The 20,128-nt window shown below is 55.3% G+C and overlaps 1 protein-coding gene across 4 annotated transcripts in view; it reads right to left on the reverse strand.

The window, feature by feature from the left end:
- Positions 1 to 4,950: 4,950 nt before the first annotated feature.
- Positions 4,951 to 20,128, reverse strand: part of SEPT5 (septin 5) — a 35,601-nt gene continuing 20,423 nt past the window's right edge. For 2 of the 4 annotated variants that reach the window (XM_027892637.1, XM_027892638.1), the window contains 10 exons: positions 12,226 to 12,322; positions 11,629 to 11,715; positions 10,960 to 11,083; positions 10,718 to 10,852; positions 9,927 to 10,044; positions 9,502 to 9,603; positions 8,525 to 8,621; positions 7,235 to 7,370; positions 5,580 to 5,682; positions 4,951 to 5,276 (listed from right to left, as the gene is read on the reverse strand). In XM_027892637.1, coding sequence (XP_027748438.1) covers positions 5,220 to 5,276; positions 5,580 to 5,682; positions 7,235 to 7,370; positions 8,525 to 8,621; positions 9,502 to 9,603; positions 9,927 to 10,044; positions 10,718 to 10,852; positions 10,960 to 11,083; positions 11,629 to 11,715; positions 12,226 to 12,322 — 1,056 coding nt within the window. In that variant the 3' untranslated portion in view covers positions 4,951 to 5,219. Of the gene's footprint in view, positions 5,277 to 5,579; positions 5,683 to 7,234; positions 7,371 to 8,524; positions 8,622 to 9,501; positions 9,604 to 9,926; positions 10,045 to 10,717; positions 10,853 to 10,959; positions 11,084 to 11,628; positions 11,716 to 12,225; positions 12,323 to 15,750; positions 15,855 to 15,885; positions 16,202 to 20,128 lie in introns of those variants that run through there. The other 2 variants (XM_027892634.1, XM_027892635.1) reach the window with 2 other exon arrangements.

A 20,128-nucleotide genomic window follows, 5' to 3' on the forward strand; every position in this document is an offset into this window, starting at 1 on the left:
AACTACACCCATCTGCAGCAAGGCAGTGCTTTGCTGTGCTGCCAGCCAAACGAGAAAAAACCCAAAGGTAACTGTGGACTTACCAGAGGAGTACAATGCTTGCTTTCCCGCTGGCTTTCCAACGCAAGAGGAAGGTCCTCAGGCAGCCCAGCCAGTGCAGGAGTGTGAGCAGCGCACAGCTGAGCTCCCAGATAATGCCCTCGCAGCTGGCTGGCCAGATAAGGGCCAGGCTCAGCCCAGGGGCCTCCCACACGAGCCCTTCCCCAGGTCTGCTGCGTGTCAGCGGAACCATCCTTCACTGAGCAACTCTTCCAAGAAACAGGAGCTGGCAGTGCCCACGTGTGCTGAGAGCGATGCTGCCAGCCCTGATGACTGATTCTGGGCCCGGCACAGTAACCCAGAGTGCACCTCAACCTGGAAGGTGGCTGGTTTGTACCACACTCCCTGAGCTCCGTGGCCTTTGGCTTCCCATCTCATCAGGAAAACTGCACTTGGCAAAGGGATGAGAACTAGCACTTTTCCAGGTGCTGACCCTCAGGTTTCCCTTGAAACAGGGACACAAATCTACTCCTACTTGGTAGTGTAAGATCTGCTGATAGAAATGAGACAGACCGACCACACGCATTATTCTGAGGCTGCATTACACAAACACTCAAACGGGTAAGTCCAAGGGTCAAAATACATTTAGGTAGAACCTCGTGTTCTCATGGCCATCACACCTCCACAGACAGTTTTGTGCCACCAGCCTGAGCAGGCATTCACTGTGCTCCTTGGGCTAAGGCCACCAGAATTACGCTGTGGAACTGCTGCCCCGCTGAGCACGACGCTGTTACCTTGTGCTGTGCACATCACACAGAGCAGAAAGGATGAACGCCCTGAACGTGCTCATGTTGAGGACAACTGAGGCTGCAAACAGTGGCAGGATTTGGCCCCAGGGAAAATTTTTGATGCTCTGAAGAAAATTAAGCTTTAAATTTCTATGAAGTTGGGGCAGATCATTTCGCTGTGGTGGGCAGGCAGAGTGGGAGAGAGATCTTAGGCCAACAAACCAACTTAGTTCTTCCTGCAGGGCACGCTTTCCACTTGGGAGCAGCTCAGCTACTACAGGTTAAGTTTGCTAAACAAACCTACCTCGTCTCGTGCATTTGGTGCTGCGTTTATTCCAGCAGGTGTTCAGGCCAGGCAGGCACGGAGCTGATCCAGAGCCAGGCCCACTGTGGCTCTGCATGCACACACTTGGCAACACTCCTCTGGCTACTTACAAACTGCATTTCCTGGGCTGCATCCTGCCCAGCTGCCCACTGCTGATTTACACACCACTCCTAAGGGAAGCCTGAAGACAGAAGAACTTGAGCATCAGCTTGCTAGCTTCTGGCACCAACGGCCAGAAATCCCATGCAGGAAGTCCTGCCTGGAGCCTGTTCTGACAGAATTAGATAAAAGAGAAACAGGAGGAGTTTTGCTCTCTCCTGCCCACAGTGTATCACCAGTGCTGCTGAAGAGGGCTGAAAATTAAACAGAAAGAGGTTGGGTTTTTGAATGTATTTATTCCACTGATCAATTCAGGTAGTAAACATTAATAATAATAACAATAATCATTTAATAAAATGGATATGTTTTAAAAGGTTTCATTTTTCTTTGTTCACAATGACAAAATGTTCAAACAGAAATTTACAAAAAAATATAATTATAATAACCCAAGAGATGAGGAGGAAACAAAGAGCCTAGGAATGGAGCAGGGGGTGAGGAAGGTGCATGGCAGGAGCAAGCCAGCAGTACAGCACAGCAGAGTTTGGGAGGAGGAGCAGGGAACGCAGAGCACGAGCAGTGGGATCCCCTCCCTGGAGAGGAGCATGCAGGGAGGCTGCAAGGACTGCACAGCAGGACCAGCACAGCAGCAGCACACAAGGACGTCATGCCGTGCCTCCATCCCGGCAGGCACAGGGGCAAGATGGACTGACAGCCCCCTGGGGAGAGGGACACTGCCCTGGGGAGAGGGACATCATCCCTGGGGAGAGGGACACTGCCCTGGGGAGAGGGACATCATCCCTGGGGAGAGGGACACTGCCCTGGAGAGAAGGACACTGCCCTGGAGAGAGGGACACTGCCCTGGAGAGAGGGACATCATCCCTGGGGAGAGGGACACTGCCCTGGAGAGAGGGACACTGCCCTGGAGAGAAGGACACCGTCCCTGGGGAGAAGGACACTGTCCCTGCAGCCACTCAGGCAGGACAAAGCTGGCAGAGCATGGGAATGTGCCTGGGGTGCAGGATGGCAGATGAGGCTGTGCAGGGTTGGTGAGGGGAGCTGTTAAATTACTCTCCTATCCACACTTCTGGCTGCCAGAGCCAAATGGCCAAGCTACACGTGCTCAGGAGTCTCTTTGCTTACTGTGTGACCTGATGCCACAGTACCCTTTGATAAACACATGCCACCTTCCAGGCACCTCCCCGGAGCCCCCCAAAATCAGTCTCTAATCCCTTTCCAAGCAGCCCTCAACCTCTGGCACTGCAGGGAGCCTCCTACAGGGAGATGTGATTTCAGTGGTATTGCTGCCTCTGCAGAACCAGCTCTGGTGCCCCACTCCTGGCTGTTTTTTCCTAAATGCAACTTGAACCATCTTTGCCAGCTGGTAGCCAAAGACTTCAGCTCTCTGTAGAGGACAGACTTGTGACTATCAACTTGATGTAGGAGCCACGTGCACTGAGCTGATGGAGACTTCCTCACCCAGAGGGACAGGGCCAATCCACCCTCAGCAACCCTGTCTGCCTGGGACCAGTGTACCTGTGCTCTCACCAGCACACAGCACCTCTGTGCACAGCCCAGAGCAAGAGCTGGCAGCTGCTCTATGTCCTTGCTAAAGGGAAAGAGTCTCCTTTATCTTCTAGGAATAAATGTGTTTGAGGGAGGAACATCTCCAGCTGGACAGGGCTCATCTGCAACAGCACATCCTCCTCACTAACAAGACTAGGGAAGAAAAGAGGGGACAGGTTCTTCAAGGTGTTCCCTGTTACACCAGCACAGAAAGCTGAGAACTCAGCAGACCCACAGCTTTGGCTAAAAGCAAACCAGCTCCAGAAAACCTGGGAGGAAGGTTCCCAGCCACTCCACTGCTCAAGTGAGCACACTGCACAAAGAAAGCTTTGTTTCCTCCTTAGGCACCTTGGTCCTGCATGTTATTGAAGCCAAGCTGAATCCTTCTGCTCTCCTAGGCTGGCACTGCCACTTTTGAGCCCAAAATAGGGGAGAATGAAAACAACCAACAGAGTTGGACACTGCTCTTGCCCAGCTTGCACAGTTCTGCCAAAGGGCTTCTGCCCTCACTCTGTCCTTCCACAGGGTGCCTCTCCCCTGCCCCGCAGCCCAGGGCTAAGCACAGGCTCTGTACAGTGAATAACTGGAACCAGCCAACCTACTCACCACTGGACAAGCCCTGACCAGGATTCTAAAGCCCCCTGGAGGAATCAGACAAAGGCAGTGCCTAATAAAAGAATTTAGGGCCTGGCTATTCCTGGCCAACACTTCCTACCCAGGGAGATCCACTGGAGAAATCCAGAGATGGAGGAGCAGATACAAAAGGGGAAAGGGGATAGAGGAATCAGCCAAGGAGCAGAAGGGTCCAGCCCATGGGAGCACTCCCTGGAGTCAGAGGGAAGAGCCAAGTGTCTCTCCCTCCAACAGCCCTGATTCCTGCGAGCGTGGCAGTGTTGCTGGCGAGCCCTGCCCTGTCAGGCACACACATCACACTCCAGGGCTCTGCTCTGGCTGGGCTAGAGTTAAAAATACTGCAGGAAGCAAGAACAAGACAGGAGCTGCTGCTCAAAAGAGTGCTCTTATCTCTGCCCAGCAGATCCACCAGCCTTCCCAGCATTGAGACAGGAAGAGCCTGGACTAGGGAGGGGGAGAAGGGCCGAGTCCCGGGGGAAGGGCAGAAGAGCAAGTGCCAAGTCTGGTGGGCTGTGCTGAGCCCCATGCAGCGACAATCCTGCTCCTGCCACACTGATGGAACACCTGCCTGGACAGGCAGCCTGCAGACCTTGGGTACAAGCCTACAAAAACAGAGCCAGCAACGTGCTCATGGGACTGCAAAGCCTGGAGACAGGACATAGGCCTGCATTTGGGGTGGGATTTCAGCCCTAGAGTTTCTACCTCCTCCAAAGCAGTCCTGACCAAGCACTCTGGCTGCCACGGTGCTCTTTAGAGCAGACAATGAAGCTGGGTGACCAGAGCTGAACCAAGAGATACCCTCACCCAGCTACTGCAGGGCCCTGGGGTTCATCTACGACACCTCCAGCCTGCCAAGGAAGGAAACCATGGCAGTGGAGGTGCTCACTCCCATCAAGTCCTTGCAGGGAAGAGACAGCTCATCCCCTCTGCCAGAAAGGCATAACTGGGAGCAGAAGAAGCACTTTCTTCTAACCAGCCTTGAGAGACTCAGTCCCTTGCTGCTCAGTGCAAATATCCTGGAGCTTCTTGATAGGAAGAACAAAACCAACCAACTAAACAAAAAACCCATAAAAACCTAGAGAGGAAACCAGGCAAGCATCAGTACTCCTGAGCAGGTCAGTGCACAGAGAAACCCCCAGCCCCAGCTGTGTGGCCAGAGCTTTGCCCAGGCTGGGAAGCCCGAGCAGGTCAGACTCACAGGAGGGTACGGCTGCCTTGGCAATGCTGGCCCCAGACAAGGGGAACAGGGACAGGGCACAGCACCTCAGTTCTGGGTAAACACGTACGTGCATTGACACAGACAGTCTTGAAGTTTGTACACCAGAGAAACCAGGACTTTAAATACCAGAGCATTCCCAAACAAGAGATTAGTACATGGGAAAGGGGGATCTTTTTCTTTTCTTATTTTTAGGACGCCTTAGAGACTTCCCAGGCTAGTTTCTTAAAAAAAAAAAAAAAAAAAAAAAAAAAAAAAAAAAAAAAAAAAAAAAAAAAAAAAAAAAAAAAAAAAAAAAAAAAAAAAAAAAAAAAAAAGAAACAAAAGCATATTAAAAAAGAAAGAAATACATTTCAGTAAACTGTTAAGTGAACAGCCTCCTCCACAATCCAGCTGGCCAAAAAGCCAACAATGCTGCTAATAAATTAGAGGGTGCGGGTGCAGCTCTTGCCCACGAGTCTCTGTACAACAGGAAACCTTTTCTAAACGTTCACAGCTCTTGCCAGGTCTCAGGTGGTCACTGGGGGATTCCCTCTGCCCTCTGGGTACCTGCCTCTCACTGATCCTGCATCTGCTGCTGCATCTTCTGCAGCATCTCTTGCATCCGCCGTAACTGCAGGAGACACAGAGGAGAGAGTCAGGAAGGGACCGCTGATCCTCGCTGGGGACAGCCCCCTGAGCTGGCCAAGGGATCCCTCAGGAGGGTTCACTCCTGCACGAGCACAGGGGCACCTGCAGCTGGGGTGGAATCAGCTGCATTCCCTGACAGGCAGCCCCAGCTGTCACACCCGTCCTGCAGCAGGAGCTCGGGAGTGGCAGGACTGGGCAGGCTCAGGACAGCTCTGGGGGGCAACACTGGAGACACCTTCGATTCCAGCTCCAGCACCAGGGAGGAACAGGCAGAAACGGCTCTCACCTCCTCATCCTTCATCTTGATCAGCTTCTCTGTCTCAGTGTCTGGTGTTGGCAGGGGCAGGATGGGAATGGGGCTCTCTATCCTGTTGTCCTGGGTCAGCTTGCTGAAGAGATGCAGAGAGGGAGGAGTGTGGTCAGTCGTGGTGCAGGCTCTGGTGTCACCACACAGTGACTGTCACTGCCCATGGCAGAGCAGCCAGCAATGCAGCAGCACTCACCCAGCCAGGGGCAATCCAGCCCAAAGGTGTGGATTTTTGGATACAAATGTGATGAAAAGGCAATGACAGTTTTCAAAATACAAGTGTGTGAGCAGCTAACAGAAAATCCAAACCAGAGGTTTACACTGAGAGCAAACACAGAAGGGGCTGATATTTTTAACCACCTTTTGTAATTGCATTGGCAAGCTGAGCAGAGATATTAACAAACAACTTATCCAGCCTCTTCTGGCTCTTCTGTCTGTGTGCCTGCACATCACGTAGCATCAGCATGAACCAGCAGCATCCCTAGTGCACCACAGGCTCACCATCACCCTTTTTTCTCCAGGAAGATAAAACCAGAGGAACAGTTCAATTGCTGCAGGTCTAGTAACAAAGCCTGCCCTCTGTTCAGGAGGTGGGAGGCAGGAAACAGGCAGGGCACAGCAGTGTTGCTGTGAGGGCTGGGGGTGCACACAACGGCAGGCAGGGGATGGAGAAAGCACGTGACTTTCTTCCAAAAGTCAGAGGAGCTCTCAGTAGGTGAGGAGGGGATGACAATAGCCACTGACATCTGGGCTGAAATTGGAACTTGCAGGCGTTCACCACTTGGAGTCCCCACTGCCTCATTATTGAGACAATGCCAGCCCTGGAGCTCGGGATCTGCTCCCAAAAGGACTCTCTAGACAGGGCCCTGTTCTGGTTTTATGAGACTTGTTCACTGGCACGGTGTGAGAAATGGCACCAAACTGAAGCTTCTCCTAAGCTTAGCAATTGCTTTTTCATCGTGCTCTTCTTTTAATAGATACACAGCCCACCTAAACAGCAGCTGTGACACTGCTCACACAGCTCTAGCATTTAACATGGTTATTTTGGGATCCACATACTCACTGCTGAAACAAACAGGCTTGTCTGCTATGCAAAAGGACTGGGATGCACTGTGTGTCAAGAGGATGTGCCAACCTGCACGTCGGCACACCTGGGACTGCTCCTTGCTGGGGCACAGCCACTTCTGCTGACCCATGGCAGCACAGACACCCCACCAGTGACAGCACAGACACCCTACCAGTGGCAGCACAGACACCCCACCAGTGGCAGCACAGACACCCCACCAGTGACAGCACAGACACCCCACCAGTGACAGCACAGACACCCCACCAGTGGCAGCACAGACACCCCACCAGTGGCAGCACAGACACCACACCAGTGTCACTTGGACAGAACTGCAGAACACCTTCCTCTTCAGCAATGCACACAGCTACCGGTCACCAGAGATGATTTATCCCATTTTATTAGGCTGGATGTATTGTACCCAGTGCAATAATCTGGGAAACATGCTTGGATTTGGTACTTACATCCCCAGTGCCCCTGCCCAGACTGCAGCCCAGCACGTCCAGCAGACCCACAGCCCTCTGACCCACGAGCTGTTGTGAGACAGCCCTCCCACTGCAGGGGGACCCACCTGGTCATCTGCTGGATGCACTGAGCCCGATAGTTCTCGTAGTGGACGTCGCAGGTGACGTCCTTCAGGTCGTGCATGTGCGTGCGGATCAGCATGTTCCGCAGCTTCACGAAGTCGCAGTGCGCCTGGTTTTCCACTGAGAACCAACACAGGACAGTGTTTGCACCTCACACCCCACCAGCTCACTCCAGGAAGCCCTGGCACCCAGGCTGCACTAAATCCCCACCCCAGGGCTCCCTCCTCATCCTCCCCACCCTCCCCCTCCACTGCCCTGGCACAGCCTCCACGGTGCTCTGCAGTTCCCAGTGCTGAGGCCAGGCTGCTGAAGTCCCTGTGTTCCCAGGACTTTTCCTGGGTAAAAGGATTAATTAAGCATGGGAGAGGATCCCAGGTACATGGGATGTCGCTGCTGTAACCACAGCGAGCGCAGCTGGTGCTGGAAGCAAACTGCCTGTCCCATCAGAATTCAGGACTTACCAAAAGGCCCCTGTAGACAAAACGAGCCCGAGGGGCAAAGCCAAGAGCGGGAGGGAGAGCTGAAAGAGCTGCTGTTGCCATGGGGAGCCTGGCTGCAGACAGCACTGTGGGAAGCTCTGTGCCTGCCACGGTGATCTCCCTTCACCTCCCCACGGGGCTGGGGGAGCCAGCTGTGTCAGGCACAGGCATTCACAGAGCTGATCCTACTGCCAAGTGCCAGCATCCCAACAGCCCAGTCCCCTCCGGAGCCAGCAAGGGACCAGAGCCAGCAGCTGGGCAGCCAGCACCACCAGCCTCGAGTGCACACACAGGCTTTTGGGATCTAAAGCTGCAAGGCCTAAAAGCAACAAACCAGCACGGGGGAGTCAGCAACAGCAGCAAAAGCCATTCCAGGGCTTTATGAGATGTCTCCCTTTAGAAAGGAAGAAAGTTGGAGACAAACACATTGTGCATCAGCACAGCCTCCAGCCCAGCAACCCCAGCCCTTACAGGAGAGGCAGCAGAGGAAGGAGTGCAGGAGGGTTTAGCATCGTTTGGCTGAAGGCAACGGCTTCTCCCTGGAATCTAAACGGGCAATACCTCCCCCCTTAATAAGAAGCCAAATCCTAGTGCACAATAAAGCCCAGGCATTTTCCCATTCACACTGGAGCCTCTCTTCAGTCCATCATGGCAGGGTTATTATTCACTCCCAGTAACACACCTGAGCTGGTGCCTCTGTCTCATGTGCCCTGCACGTGCCAAAGGCGGCACAGACAGCCCAGCTCTCCCCTGCCATCCCTCCTCTCAGTGCCAGCTCCCAGGCTGCAGGCTTACCTTCCACAATGCCCCAGGGGTAGAGCCGTCCTCGGACTCGCTGGCCCTTGGCCTCCACCACGGTGTTACTGCCGATGACGGCGAAGGGAGCGCTCTCCTGGAACCAGAGGCACTGCTCAGCCCCTCACTCACGGCCCCTCCTCCAGGGGCCAGGTCAGGCACCCCGGAACAGCAGGAGGAGGAGGAAGGTGCCGGTGGGAGAGGATATCCACACGTGCCACCCAGCAGGACACCACTCAGCTGGCAGGGAAAAGCCTCAGGCTCTGGGATCTACAGGCAGCCCGATTCCCAGCCTGACCTCAGCTGCCCTGGAGAAGCTGTGTCTCTGCAGGTGCCTGCAGCCCTTCTCTGAAGGGAAGCTGTGCAAGGAAGCCAGAGCAAAGAGGCTGGGACACCAAGCAAGGGGGACAGTGTAGGGGAAGTCCAGGCAAGAATGTACAGGCTGTGCTCCTCTCTGCTCAGAAGGGAGTCAAAGCCCATTGCCCCCTCTGACAGGAGAAACAAGGCCACTCTTCCTGCACTCACAGGGCTGGCTCAGCTTGGGAGGGGTCAGGACCGGGCTGCTGGGGCCTCCAGACATGCCTGTATGATCCTGTGTTCCCCCATGCACCTTGTGTGTCACAGTGGTGTCTGATCACTCGCAGCTCTCCTTGCTGATGGCATCACCCACAGACAGGTGCTTAGAAATGCTGTACAACCCAGCCTTTATCTTAAATATACAGGCTGGAGTAGATGGAGGAAGCGCTGACTGACACTGCCTGGAGGGAGAGCAGAAGTGCCATGTCTTCCTGCCACACTGGACTTCATGGCACCAGCAAGGACATCTGCACCTTCTCCAGGCCCCCCACCACGAGCCAAGGCTGTTCCCTGGGTAGCACAGGCCTTTGGCACACACAGGGCAGCTCTGGCTCCTTCTGGAGCAACCCACATACCCATGGAGTCTGAATTCCCAGTCCTCTGCTGAGCAGGTTCCTTACCTTCAGCTCTCTGTCTTGTTGCTTGAACTCTTCATCTTCATCGGAGTCACACTCGGGAAACTGGTACACTTTAATGCCAAATTTGTCGATCTCCTCCCGGATCTGTGTCCAGGCAAGACAAAACCAAAAGGATTTAAAAGTGAACAACACAGAAATACTGGGTTTATTCTGTTTGTGCTACCAGGGGTTTGCTATGGCCTACAGATGGCAAAAGGATTTGATGTTTCTGCTAGAGTTGGCCTCTCTGCTGACACCCCTTCCCTTCTCACAGCAGAGCACTGCTGCAGCCACATTTGCAGGTACTGTCTGGGCACAGATGTACCCATACACACAAACCAGCTCTACATACATATAAATACACACCCACCTATCTCCCCTCCCTCCCCAGCCCATCAGATACACCCTGCAGAGAAAGGGCACCTCACCCTCTCCTTCAGCTTCCGGATCTCGGAGGGGATCAGGCAGTCAGCTTTGGCAATCAGGGGCACGATGTTGACCTTCTCATGCAAAGCCTTCATGAACTCAACATCCACTGGCCTCAGCCTGCAGCAGGGATGAGGAGAGACACAGTTAGGAAGGACACAGTGGGCAGCTCCCCCTGCAGCCTCTGTCACCCACTGAGCACAGAGTGGAAAGGACAGCACCGACACAAGGGCCTGCAGCAGCACTGGGACAGCCCTCAGCTAGGGCTGTACCTTCAGGAAAGCCATCTCCAATTTCAGCTGCTGAATGTCTCACAGAGACACAGGCTGGGTATTGGCACCCCTGAAGGCCAAACACTGCCCAGGCCACAGCCTGGGGTCTCGCTCCAGCTGTCCTGTGCCACGGGCAGCTGGCACGGCCCCTGCACTGCTCGGGCTAGGCTGACACGTGAGCCAGCAAGGGGCAGGCACGAAGGCAGCTAAAACTCCCTTTCCTGTGCATCACTCAGGCTCAGCTAGATAGGAACATGCAGGTCTGCGTGGAATTGTTTCTTCTGATTTCCCAAACAGGCTGTAAGGCCTGAGGGAGATGTGCTCTGCCTGATCACAGGCAGCCTGTCATGCCTGCGAGGGACAGGGAGTGGTGTGATGCTCAGCCCAGGGAGAGCATCCACACAGCTCTTCTCCTGTGCCAACAGCCCTGCCAGTGGACAGGCTGCTATGGGGCAATCCTGGGGCACAAGGGTCTTCCCTCTGGACTGAGTCACTCTCCAGCCTGGAGTGTGGGCTCTCACCCGTGCCCGAAGGGGGAGATGAAGTAGAGGCAGCAATGCACTCGGTTGTCCTGGATGTTCTTCCGGTTCAGGCCACTCTCGTCACGGAAATACTGCTCAAACTGCTGGTCAATGTAGTCAGTGATGGGCTTCCAGCTGGGAAGGGCAAGTCAGTCAAAACAAAACCATGAGTTCAACAGGACAGTGTCTCCTAGAGACTCGGAAGCCAAGGACTACAAGGAAGGCAGCAGTGCCCTGCTCACCACTCAGTGTTGTTAACAGCATCTCCAAAGCCTGGGGTATCCACTATGGTCAGCTTCAGCTTTACACCCTTCTCCTCAATGTCCACCGTGTGCTTGACGATTTCCACTGTTTGATTGATTCTCTCTTTGAACAGGAACACTGAGTTAAAGCCAGGCAGTAACACTGGGGATCCCCTCTCACACCCAGAACAGGCCCACTCCCTCCTTATCACCCAGCACAGGGACTAACATGGCTCTCAAAAAACCCCAATCATCCTCTGAGGAGCCTCAAGGGAGTGGTACTGTGGAGGCCAGCAGCAGGCAGACGGACTCCAGAAAGATACCCAGCCCTCTGGAGTGCCTGTAGCCCAGCTGTTCTGAACATTTGGTCCAGTCTCTGGGGAAGGGCAATCCCTACCACACTCCAGCATCCAAGAACTAAAGACAAATCTGAACATCTCAGCCCAAAGGGTTAGTGCTGCTTTGCAGCCTCATCTTCCCTTCACAGGATAGAAGGGGCCTACAGCCAAAGCCTTTCTGCTGGAATAGCAGTGCCTGCAGACACAGAGGAGAGCAGAGCCACAAACAAGAGGGCTGGGATCCAGATGAGCCTGTAGCTGCTTCTGAAGCAAGGAATCAAAGTACTAGTCCTTACGAGAGTCCCATTCACCCTCTTTGTCCCCAGCTTACCCTCTGCATTGAGGAGCTTTCTGTCTTTGTAGAGGTCTGTCAGGAACAGGCTATTCACCAGCGTGGATTTGCCCAGACCCGACTCTCCTAATTGACAAGAGCGCAAAGGGGAGGAGGAAGAAGCAAGCAACATGACCCTCTAATTGACTTACAAATGAAACTCTGAATGAGGCTTTGAATCCCGAGCCAGAGGAAGTGAGAGAGACAAGCTGTCAGGAGCTATTTATTGGCATTACATTTTTCCAGCAGTGGGAGGACTTTTGCTGCAAGATGTCTCAATCCTTGTACAAATGTGATCTCCCAGCCCCCCCACCTTCCCTCTCCTTCCCTTCCCTTGGTCCCCACCTCGCCCTGCCCTCCCCCCCCAGAGCAGTCAGTGCTGGCAGAGAAGTTTGCTGGATTGAGTTGTGTGGGGTCAGGAGGGGCCGGTTCCTCCTGGGGGAACTGCCACAGGCTGGGGAGGAAAGCACGGCCTGAGACAAGGACCAGGGTGGAGCAAGGGCAGGATCCAGGCACTCTGGGAGCACCTGAGGGAAGGGAGGACAGCTGGGCTGGGTCCCTCCACGGTCCCACCCCGTGGCCCATGGGCAGTCTCACCTGCGACCATCAGGGTGAAGTCGAAGCCCTTCTTCACGGATTTGCGGTGCACCTGGTTCGGCAGAGTGGCAAAGCCCACGTACTGCTTCTCATGGTCCTGCGGGCACAGGGGGATGGCAGCAGGTCAGGGGTGCCAGCCTCTCTGCTGGAGTGTCACACAGCCACGGGGAGCTGGACTCAGAGAGCACGTGGGGCAGAGCCAGGGGCTGCAGGAGAGGCCAGTCCCTCTCCTGGCTGCAGTGTGGGGCACACAGCTCCTCTGGGCTCAGGGACTCTGCCCTTCCCAGGTGGGCACAGAGGGACACCTGCTCCCAGCCACAGCCCTGCTCAGCTGCTCTCACAGCAGCTTCCCACACACAGCACATCCCACTGTTCCCAGGAGAGAGCACTTCTGGGGCTGCTGCTGACACACAACCTTCCTCTCTGTGCTTCTCCTGCGCAGTCGAGGGCACCCTTCACAGCAGGGTCACCAAATGCCACCTCTCCCCAGGTCATTTCTACATCCCTCCCTCCAGAGGCACACCAGGTCCGTGATGGAGAGCTCTGTAATTAGCACCCCGGGGCTTGTGGTGTTCTGAGCTGTGTCTAAAGGAAGGTGCAGTGGCTCAGCTTCTGCTTGACCTGAGAGGGGATTATTTCTTGCTGTGTCACAGCCACTCCTGGCTGAGTAAGAGGAAATCCTGAATAATCTCTCGTGTTATTTCTGAAGAGACTGAAGTTTAAGGGAAGTGGGAAGATGTGGAAATATTGATAACAGAGCTGAGATGCTTTTGGTGAGGATATTCCATTTAGTATTGCAGGGGTGTTACACTGCCCAAGCACCCCCAGCCACAGCACTGTCACTGCGCTCCCACAGCCACCCCACCAGCCTGGCCATGCTCTGTGCAAGCACACTCAGCCACTCACAAGTGCCTGAGATAGAGACATGACTGACAATAATCATACCCTGTGGATCCACACCACAGAAAAATCCACGGAGCCAGGAGTTCCTCAAAACCAGCCCCAGCTCCCACTCAGCCATGGATGCCTTCAAGCCCAGGGCCTCACACTGGAAGGTCCAGCACTTCCCATCAAGCAGCACAACTATACAACATACTTCCCTTTGTGCTTCTCCTGCCCTGATCTTCACCAGACTTTGGAATGACAAAGATCACCTGCTCTCTCCAGTGACCTGACATGTGAATTAGTACTCTGTGCTAATAAAAGCAGAGCTGAGGTGCAGGGTTTGTTTCTCCTGCTTTCTTTGGGTTTTAACCTGGATGACTAAGGGCTGGCAATGGAGACTCTGGGGAGCTGAGTTCTGGTGCAACTCCACTTACTTCTGCCAGGTGTAACTGGCTGAACCTGATCTCTCGTTTCTGTTCAGCCCAACCAGGACAACATGGATTTACCATTCCTCTGGCTGCCTCCCCATAGCTCGGTGGAACCACCACCTTCAAAATGAGCAAATCCCAGCTGGTGATGGACACTGCCCTTTGCCAGTGACTCACACAGTCACTCCCCTCACAGAAAGGAAGGTCAGTGCTGAGCCCAGTACCGAGAGAGGAGCTTCCCTCACTGTGGGAGGCAGCCAGAGCTGCAAGGGGAAAAGCCCTGTCCTCAGCCAAGCCTCCCTCTGACAGCCATGGACTCACTGCAGAGCCCCGTTGGGGGCTGATGGCCAGTGTGTCTGCCAAGGGCAAAGGCAAGAGATCAGGGGGAATTTGAGGAGGGATCCCCTTCTTACAAGAGCCCTCTCTCAGGGGCAGCAGTGTGGTCCCTGCACCACGGCCAGCCTTTGATCCACAGTTCTCCAGCAGGGCTTTGAGGTCCCCACTGTGTGTTCCTATCCCAGCCGTATTCAGGCACGTGCCACTGTCTCTGCCAGTGTGCCACCAGCAACAAAGCACTTAAGGAGCCCAGGGATCCTCCTGAGCCCGGGGTGTGCCTTGCTCAAAGCTCTCCCCCACTCACTACCCCCGTTAGGCCCAGCAAGGGCAGTATATGCAGTGCAACTGCGCGTGGGATGGAGAACACTGAAGAGAATGTCGAGGCCTGGGAGGGCTCCTGAAGGAGGCAGGAGGCTTTTTGGGTTGTGAAAAGCTAAACTCATTAATCAGATGAGAGGCCTGGACTGGGGGAGTCCCTGGAGGCATGACTGCCCCCTCGTCACAAGCCAGCTCCCATCAAGCTGACACAGGCCAGGACAGCTGGTCACAGCACCGCACTCCCCTTGCCAGCTCCAGCTGTCGGGAAAGGGCCCAGCCAGCCGAGCCAGCAGCATTCTGAGCCCCTGTCCCCACCGCCAGCCCCATGGTGCTGCCTTTGTTCCTGCTGGCACCCCGCTCCCACGTGCCTGGCAACGTGCCCCACGCGCCACAGCAGAGGCCACCGAAGCAGCGCCAATCCTGGGGACTGTCACAAACCAAAGCCCCGCAGGCCGAGCAAACCACGCCCGTGCTGTCCCCCAGCACACACTCCCGGTGCGCCGGACGTGACAGCAACATGTCACATCCTCACATCCTCCATGGGCTGGCGGGCAGGCAGGGCTCTCCCTGGGAGCTCAAGCCAAGCAGCAGAGCCTCGGTGGGTTCAAGCCCTGTTCCTGTTGGGGGATAGAAGCATTCGGGGTCTGTGGCTCAGAGGAGAAGCTATCCTGGTACCGAGGTGTTGGCAGTGCTGTCTGTACCTCCAAGGCAGAGCACGCTGCGCAGCCTCCATCACTACTGTCCTTCCCAATACCCTCCTCCCCTTTCTAGTGGAGATGCTTTTTAAAACAATTCAGGACTCATGTGACTTCTCCATTCAGCCAGGGGATAAATGGAGCCTTCCTGGGTATATTCAAAAGGGCTAAAATTAAACATGATGGGACCACAACAAATTTGAAGAAAAGCCCCTATCAGGGTCTGGAGCAAATCCCAGGAAGGATGGAGCTGTGCTAGGATCCTGGTACTTCTGGCTCCACTTCTCAGGGGAAGGGGCCTGTGGGTGTCACAGCCTCCAGCACAAGCCATCCAGCCCCGGCCCGAGCGGCCCTTCCTCTGGCCGGGCACGGCCGAGCCTGCACGGACCGGACCAGCCCAGCCCAGCCCAGCCCAGCCCAGCCCAGCCCAGCCCAGCCCAGCCCAGCCCCGCGGGACAGCCAGACCCTCCGCCTGCTTTCACTGCACAGAGCCGCATAAATCCGAAAGGCAAACAGCCCTCGGGGCATCTGCCGCGGACATCTGCCGCCTCGGGCCTGGGCTGAGAGCGGAGCCTCGGCAAAGCCACTCGCCCACCAGCACTCGCTGCAGAGAAGGAACACGGGCCAGCAAAGCACAGCATTAACGCGCTGCTAATTAATACAGACCGGACTGCGTGTGGGCACACAGCGCCGACTCCCGCCCTGAGCCCCCCCAAGCGCACAAACGCCATTCACGGAGGGAATCCCCGCAGCAAACCAGCAAACAAAAAGGTCGCCCATCTCCCGGCTGCGCCACTCGCCCCTCGGCCCCGCTCCCGCGGGGGATGCTCCCCTCCCTCCTGCCGCCGCCATCCCTCCCTCACCGCCGCCTTTCCGCTCCTCCGCTCCTCACAGGGCTCATCTTGTGCCGCACACGCCTGCTCGGGCACCATCCTCCTCCTCCCCCCCCGTGTCCCGCTGCTCCCCGGATCGCGCAGGGCTATAAATACAGCCCGTACCTTCAGCCGGCCCGGCTGGCTCCGCGGTGCCTGCGGCCGGGGGGACAGCAGCCGCTCCACCAGGCGCTCCTGCAGGATGATCGCGTCCATGAGCGCGGCTGGCAGGACGGACGGACGGACAGCCACCGCGGGCCAGCCACGGAACCCCAACCCATGTGTTCCCTGCCAGCCTCCGCCAAATCCATGCGGCAGCCCCCCCGCCCACGCGTGCACACACACGCGGGGCTGGCTCGGCTCGCCCGGTGCCGAGGCGAGGCGAGCAGGAGAAGCGAGGAGAGGAGAGGCGAGGGAAGGCTCCCAGGCAGCTGCCCGGGATTTCCTGCCTCCGCCTGTGCCGCGGGAGGAGCCTGCGGCAGGACAGGACAAAGGCCGGCGGCGGTGTCGCCGCAGTGTCCGCGGAGGGGCTGCCACGCACCGGATGCTGTCCCTGCCACGAGCCCGACGCCGCCTGACAGATGGGCTCATTCGGCTGGGGATTTCATCAGATATCCTGCCTGACGCGGCCCGGACAAAGGTTTGCTGGAGGAAACCTGCCCTCAGCAAAACGTGCTGATTATGGCCGTGTGGGTGAAGGTCGCAGGGGTCCAAAAAGCTCCCAAAAAGCAGGGCCCAAACGTAGCCCCCAGATCGCAGTCTTGGTTGATGTGGATCTGCTTCCACACGGTGCAGGTCCATCTGTTGTCCACACTCAACTGCAGCCTCATCTCTGAATCCAATTGGAATAGCAAACCAGATGTATTCTGGACCTTAAAACCACTAAAGCTTTGAAGACATTTCAGAACAAGGAAGTATCTGCGTGTTTGTTAAGCAGACAAACCCAGCACACCACAGAAGTAATTTAAACTTCAAGTCTGAGTTCTGACCCTACCTATAAGATCTGCCTTCCACCTTTCTGTGCAGCCATGGGAACCAGCTGGGGGGGTAATACCACAGCATGTATAATGAAGTGACAGGACATGACGGCACTGGTGCTGCTGGAGGAACCTGTCCCTTGCTAAATGGCTTCCTGAGCAGCTCTGCTCACCAGTGGGAAGGACACATTCAGCCATGCTCCTGCCTTGCTCCCAGAGCTCCCACTGCTCCTCTGGGAGCTGCAGGTCTGTGGCACTGGCTCCACAGAGCACCTGACTTGCAGGGTCTGCACTGGTCACCCTTGGGCCACCACCTGGTGCCTCCACCCCGCACCCCAAGGCTGGCTGAACCAGGTTCTGCTACAACGTGCTGAGTCACGCAAGGGCCGGTGGCCCGAAGCCTCGGGGCAGCTGAGAGAGGAAAGGTCTTAGAAATATATACCACATGCTGAAAAAAAGGAAAGAAAAGGGGAAAAACCCCAGTGCTTTCCCTATGCTGCCACCCTGCAAGCTGAGGGAAGGCAGCATCACAGGCACAAGGTCCTAAAGGCTGAGAAAAATAAATGGAGGAGAACTGGGAAACACTTCCAGAGCAGGAAAACTCCCAACATACAGCAGCTGTTATACCACATGCACAAAGCCCTTCTCCAAACCACCCTGCTCTGCCAGCAGTATCCTTAAATTACACGCACTGGGTTTTGCCCCCAGTTGTTTCTGCATGCAGCAGAAGGCCTGGACTGAGATCCAGGAGTGGCAGGAATTGCCACTGCTCAGAACACGTCCCTGTTTGGCAGCTCTGCCCCTGTTCTGCAGTATTGCTCCATTCTTCGGGGAGCTGACAGCCCTCATGGGTCTCCCAGCCCAGTGGCAGGTCAAGCCATGCTCATGACACCTTTTTTTCCTTTCTAGATTCCCAACAGCTCATCCTTGCTTTCCTGGCCAGAGGACTCAGCTTGGGGCCTGCAGCTCGACGGGGGCAGGAGCAGTGCCGGTACTGCCTGCAATGGGCAGCACGAGCAGTGGCTTGTGGCTCACCAGAGAGGCATCTTACGGGAGATAACAGCAGGTTTCACACCAGTCCTTCTACACCAGAAACCACAATAGCTGCGAGCAAACCTTCTCCAGCCCCCATGATTTTCATGGCTTGGAAAACCCTTGTCTGAGGGCCACAGGCCACACGGCCACCAACCACAAGTATCCTCTAAGTGCACATGGAGATGTGCTGTGTCCCCAGAGCCCACTGCACCAAATCAGAGCATTCCTCTGAGCTGGGATCACAGATGAAGTCAACAATGATTTAGTTACGACAAAACCACAGTGTTGTTCATGGCCCCAGGAGCTGTGCTGACAGTGCAAAGGAACAAGGAACTTACTGTCTCCTGAGTGCCTTAAGCTCTCACACATCATGCATGCTCTCAGGACGGGCAGTCAGGGAGGGCAGATTAGGAAAAGAAACTCAGAAGAGTAGTCTTGGCTACAGAGAGCATCTTAAGGCTGAGTGGCCAATGCAATGGATTCCAAAATGATGAAGGACAGTCAACTGGTCCAGACTCAGCCTCTTCTGTCCCTCCTAGAGATGGTCATCTTGCCTCCTCAGAGTCACCAAGCCATAAATGACAGACTCGTTCATGTCCCTCAGATGTGCCCCATGACACTCCCGGAGCTGTTGGCTCAGGCTGGTCTGTGCAAACTTCCCCAAGACAGATGAGCCACTCTTGTTTTGCCCCTGTCCTGATCACACCCCTCTCTTTCCACACAGCCCCTGGAAATGCCCAGTGTAAACCTGGCCTGCTCCTCCAACAACAAATCAGGTGTATGACATCCTCAAGACAGGAAAACCAGCACACCGGGCCTGAGCAGCAGAGCTCAGCAGGGAAAATCTTTGCCCTTTCAATATCTAGAGCAAAACCTACCATGTTCTCTTGCACTGGCACCTCTAAGCCTCTCTGCAGGTAGGTGTTAGCAGCAGCACTCAGGGGTGAAGTGGGAAGTCCAGGTTTCTGACTGTCAGAGCAGAGCCCCACCCTGCCAAACAGTCAGCAAGGGCAGCACAGGCTTGGGGTGCATCATCCCACCTCAGGGACCAGCTCTTCTCTGTCACTGTGACAGCAGAGAGAGGCCCTCCACCCACAGGGAAGCTGGTTTCTGGCAGATATGCTAAGTCATAGGGGCTGCAGTGCTCAGGCTCCATCCCTGGTGATCAACAAGGAGCATGCCATGGAAGGAAAAATCTTCAGCCTGATCCAGACACGCTCTTGAGCGGCACAGAGCTGAGCAACAGGAACAGGGTGGCACCAGGGATGCACCCAGCCAGGCTGGCCTGAGCAGAGCAGCTGTGAAACTGCACATCCATGGCGTGGCAGGGGCAGCAGAGCCATGGAATAACAGCATTTATGTTTTTAACTCTGAAGCAGACAAAGCTATTTTCAGAATTCCCCACAGAAGGGAAATTTTCTTCCTGGCTGTTTTCTAGGATGACGGGAAGGGCAGTTCCAGAGGAGCTGTTTGCTCAGCTGAACAGGAGCAGCAGCAGCAGGCAGTAAAACCACTCCCAGCCTGGACCAGGCAATGGAAGATGAGGAACTGCAGATATCTTCCCTGCAGGTGCAGAGCTGGGGATTTCCACGACTTAGTTCCCACCTTCTCCTGCTGCCTCCTCTCCCACTCCATGGAAAGTCAGTGCTGACTTCAGATGGATGAATCTCACGGGTACCACGAGGTCTGAACTCTGCTGCTCCATCACCAGCAGAGCTGCACACTCACCCCGAGGCTCCTGCTGGCCTGATCCAAGGGAAAATGCCTTGCTGATCTAAACTCTGATGATTAATTTAACCTTGAACTTGCAAGCTCCATGTGAGTCGCTACTGGAAGCATCAGAGCCCTGACACTTTAGCCAGGTTTCATTCTTTGATGCTCAAGGAAAAGCAAGATACCAGAGCAGAGATGAAGAAATCCCAAAGCACAGGATTAATAGCCCGTACATTCAGTGCCACAAGCACAATCCACACAGCAACCAGATCTTGTCTTTTCTTTTACCTACCCCACAGGTCAAGCTTTAATTTCCGCTCAAGGATCACTGCTGTTTTGTCACCTAATCCCTCCAGAAATCTATCAAATTCCATTTCAAAGGCATTTGTGCTCCCTGCTTCCACTTGAGTGCCTCGTGCTTCCCAAGAAGCACTGTGTGACTCATGCCACGCTTCCACTTCCAGCTCTCAAAAGGGACCAACAACCATAAATTGCCTCCTGCTTGCTTAAACTCGTGACTCTCTCTGGAGTGAATTCACAGCGCTTCTCACACCATCTCCTCCCTTAGGACAATCTGGGCAGCCGTGGAGCTGGCTGGGTGTGTCCCCCACCCCGGGCGCAGGGGGTGCGGTACCAGCGCGTTC

Source organism: Empidonax traillii, unplaced genomic scaffold (genome assembly GCF_003031625.1).
Source record: "Empidonax traillii isolate 1590-97213 ecotype Southwest subspecies unplaced genomic scaffold, ASM303162v1 scaffold361:size2146424, whole genome shotgun sequence".
Taxonomy (NCBI): domain Eukaryota; kingdom Metazoa; phylum Chordata; class Aves; order Passeriformes; family Tyrannidae; genus Empidonax; species Empidonax traillii.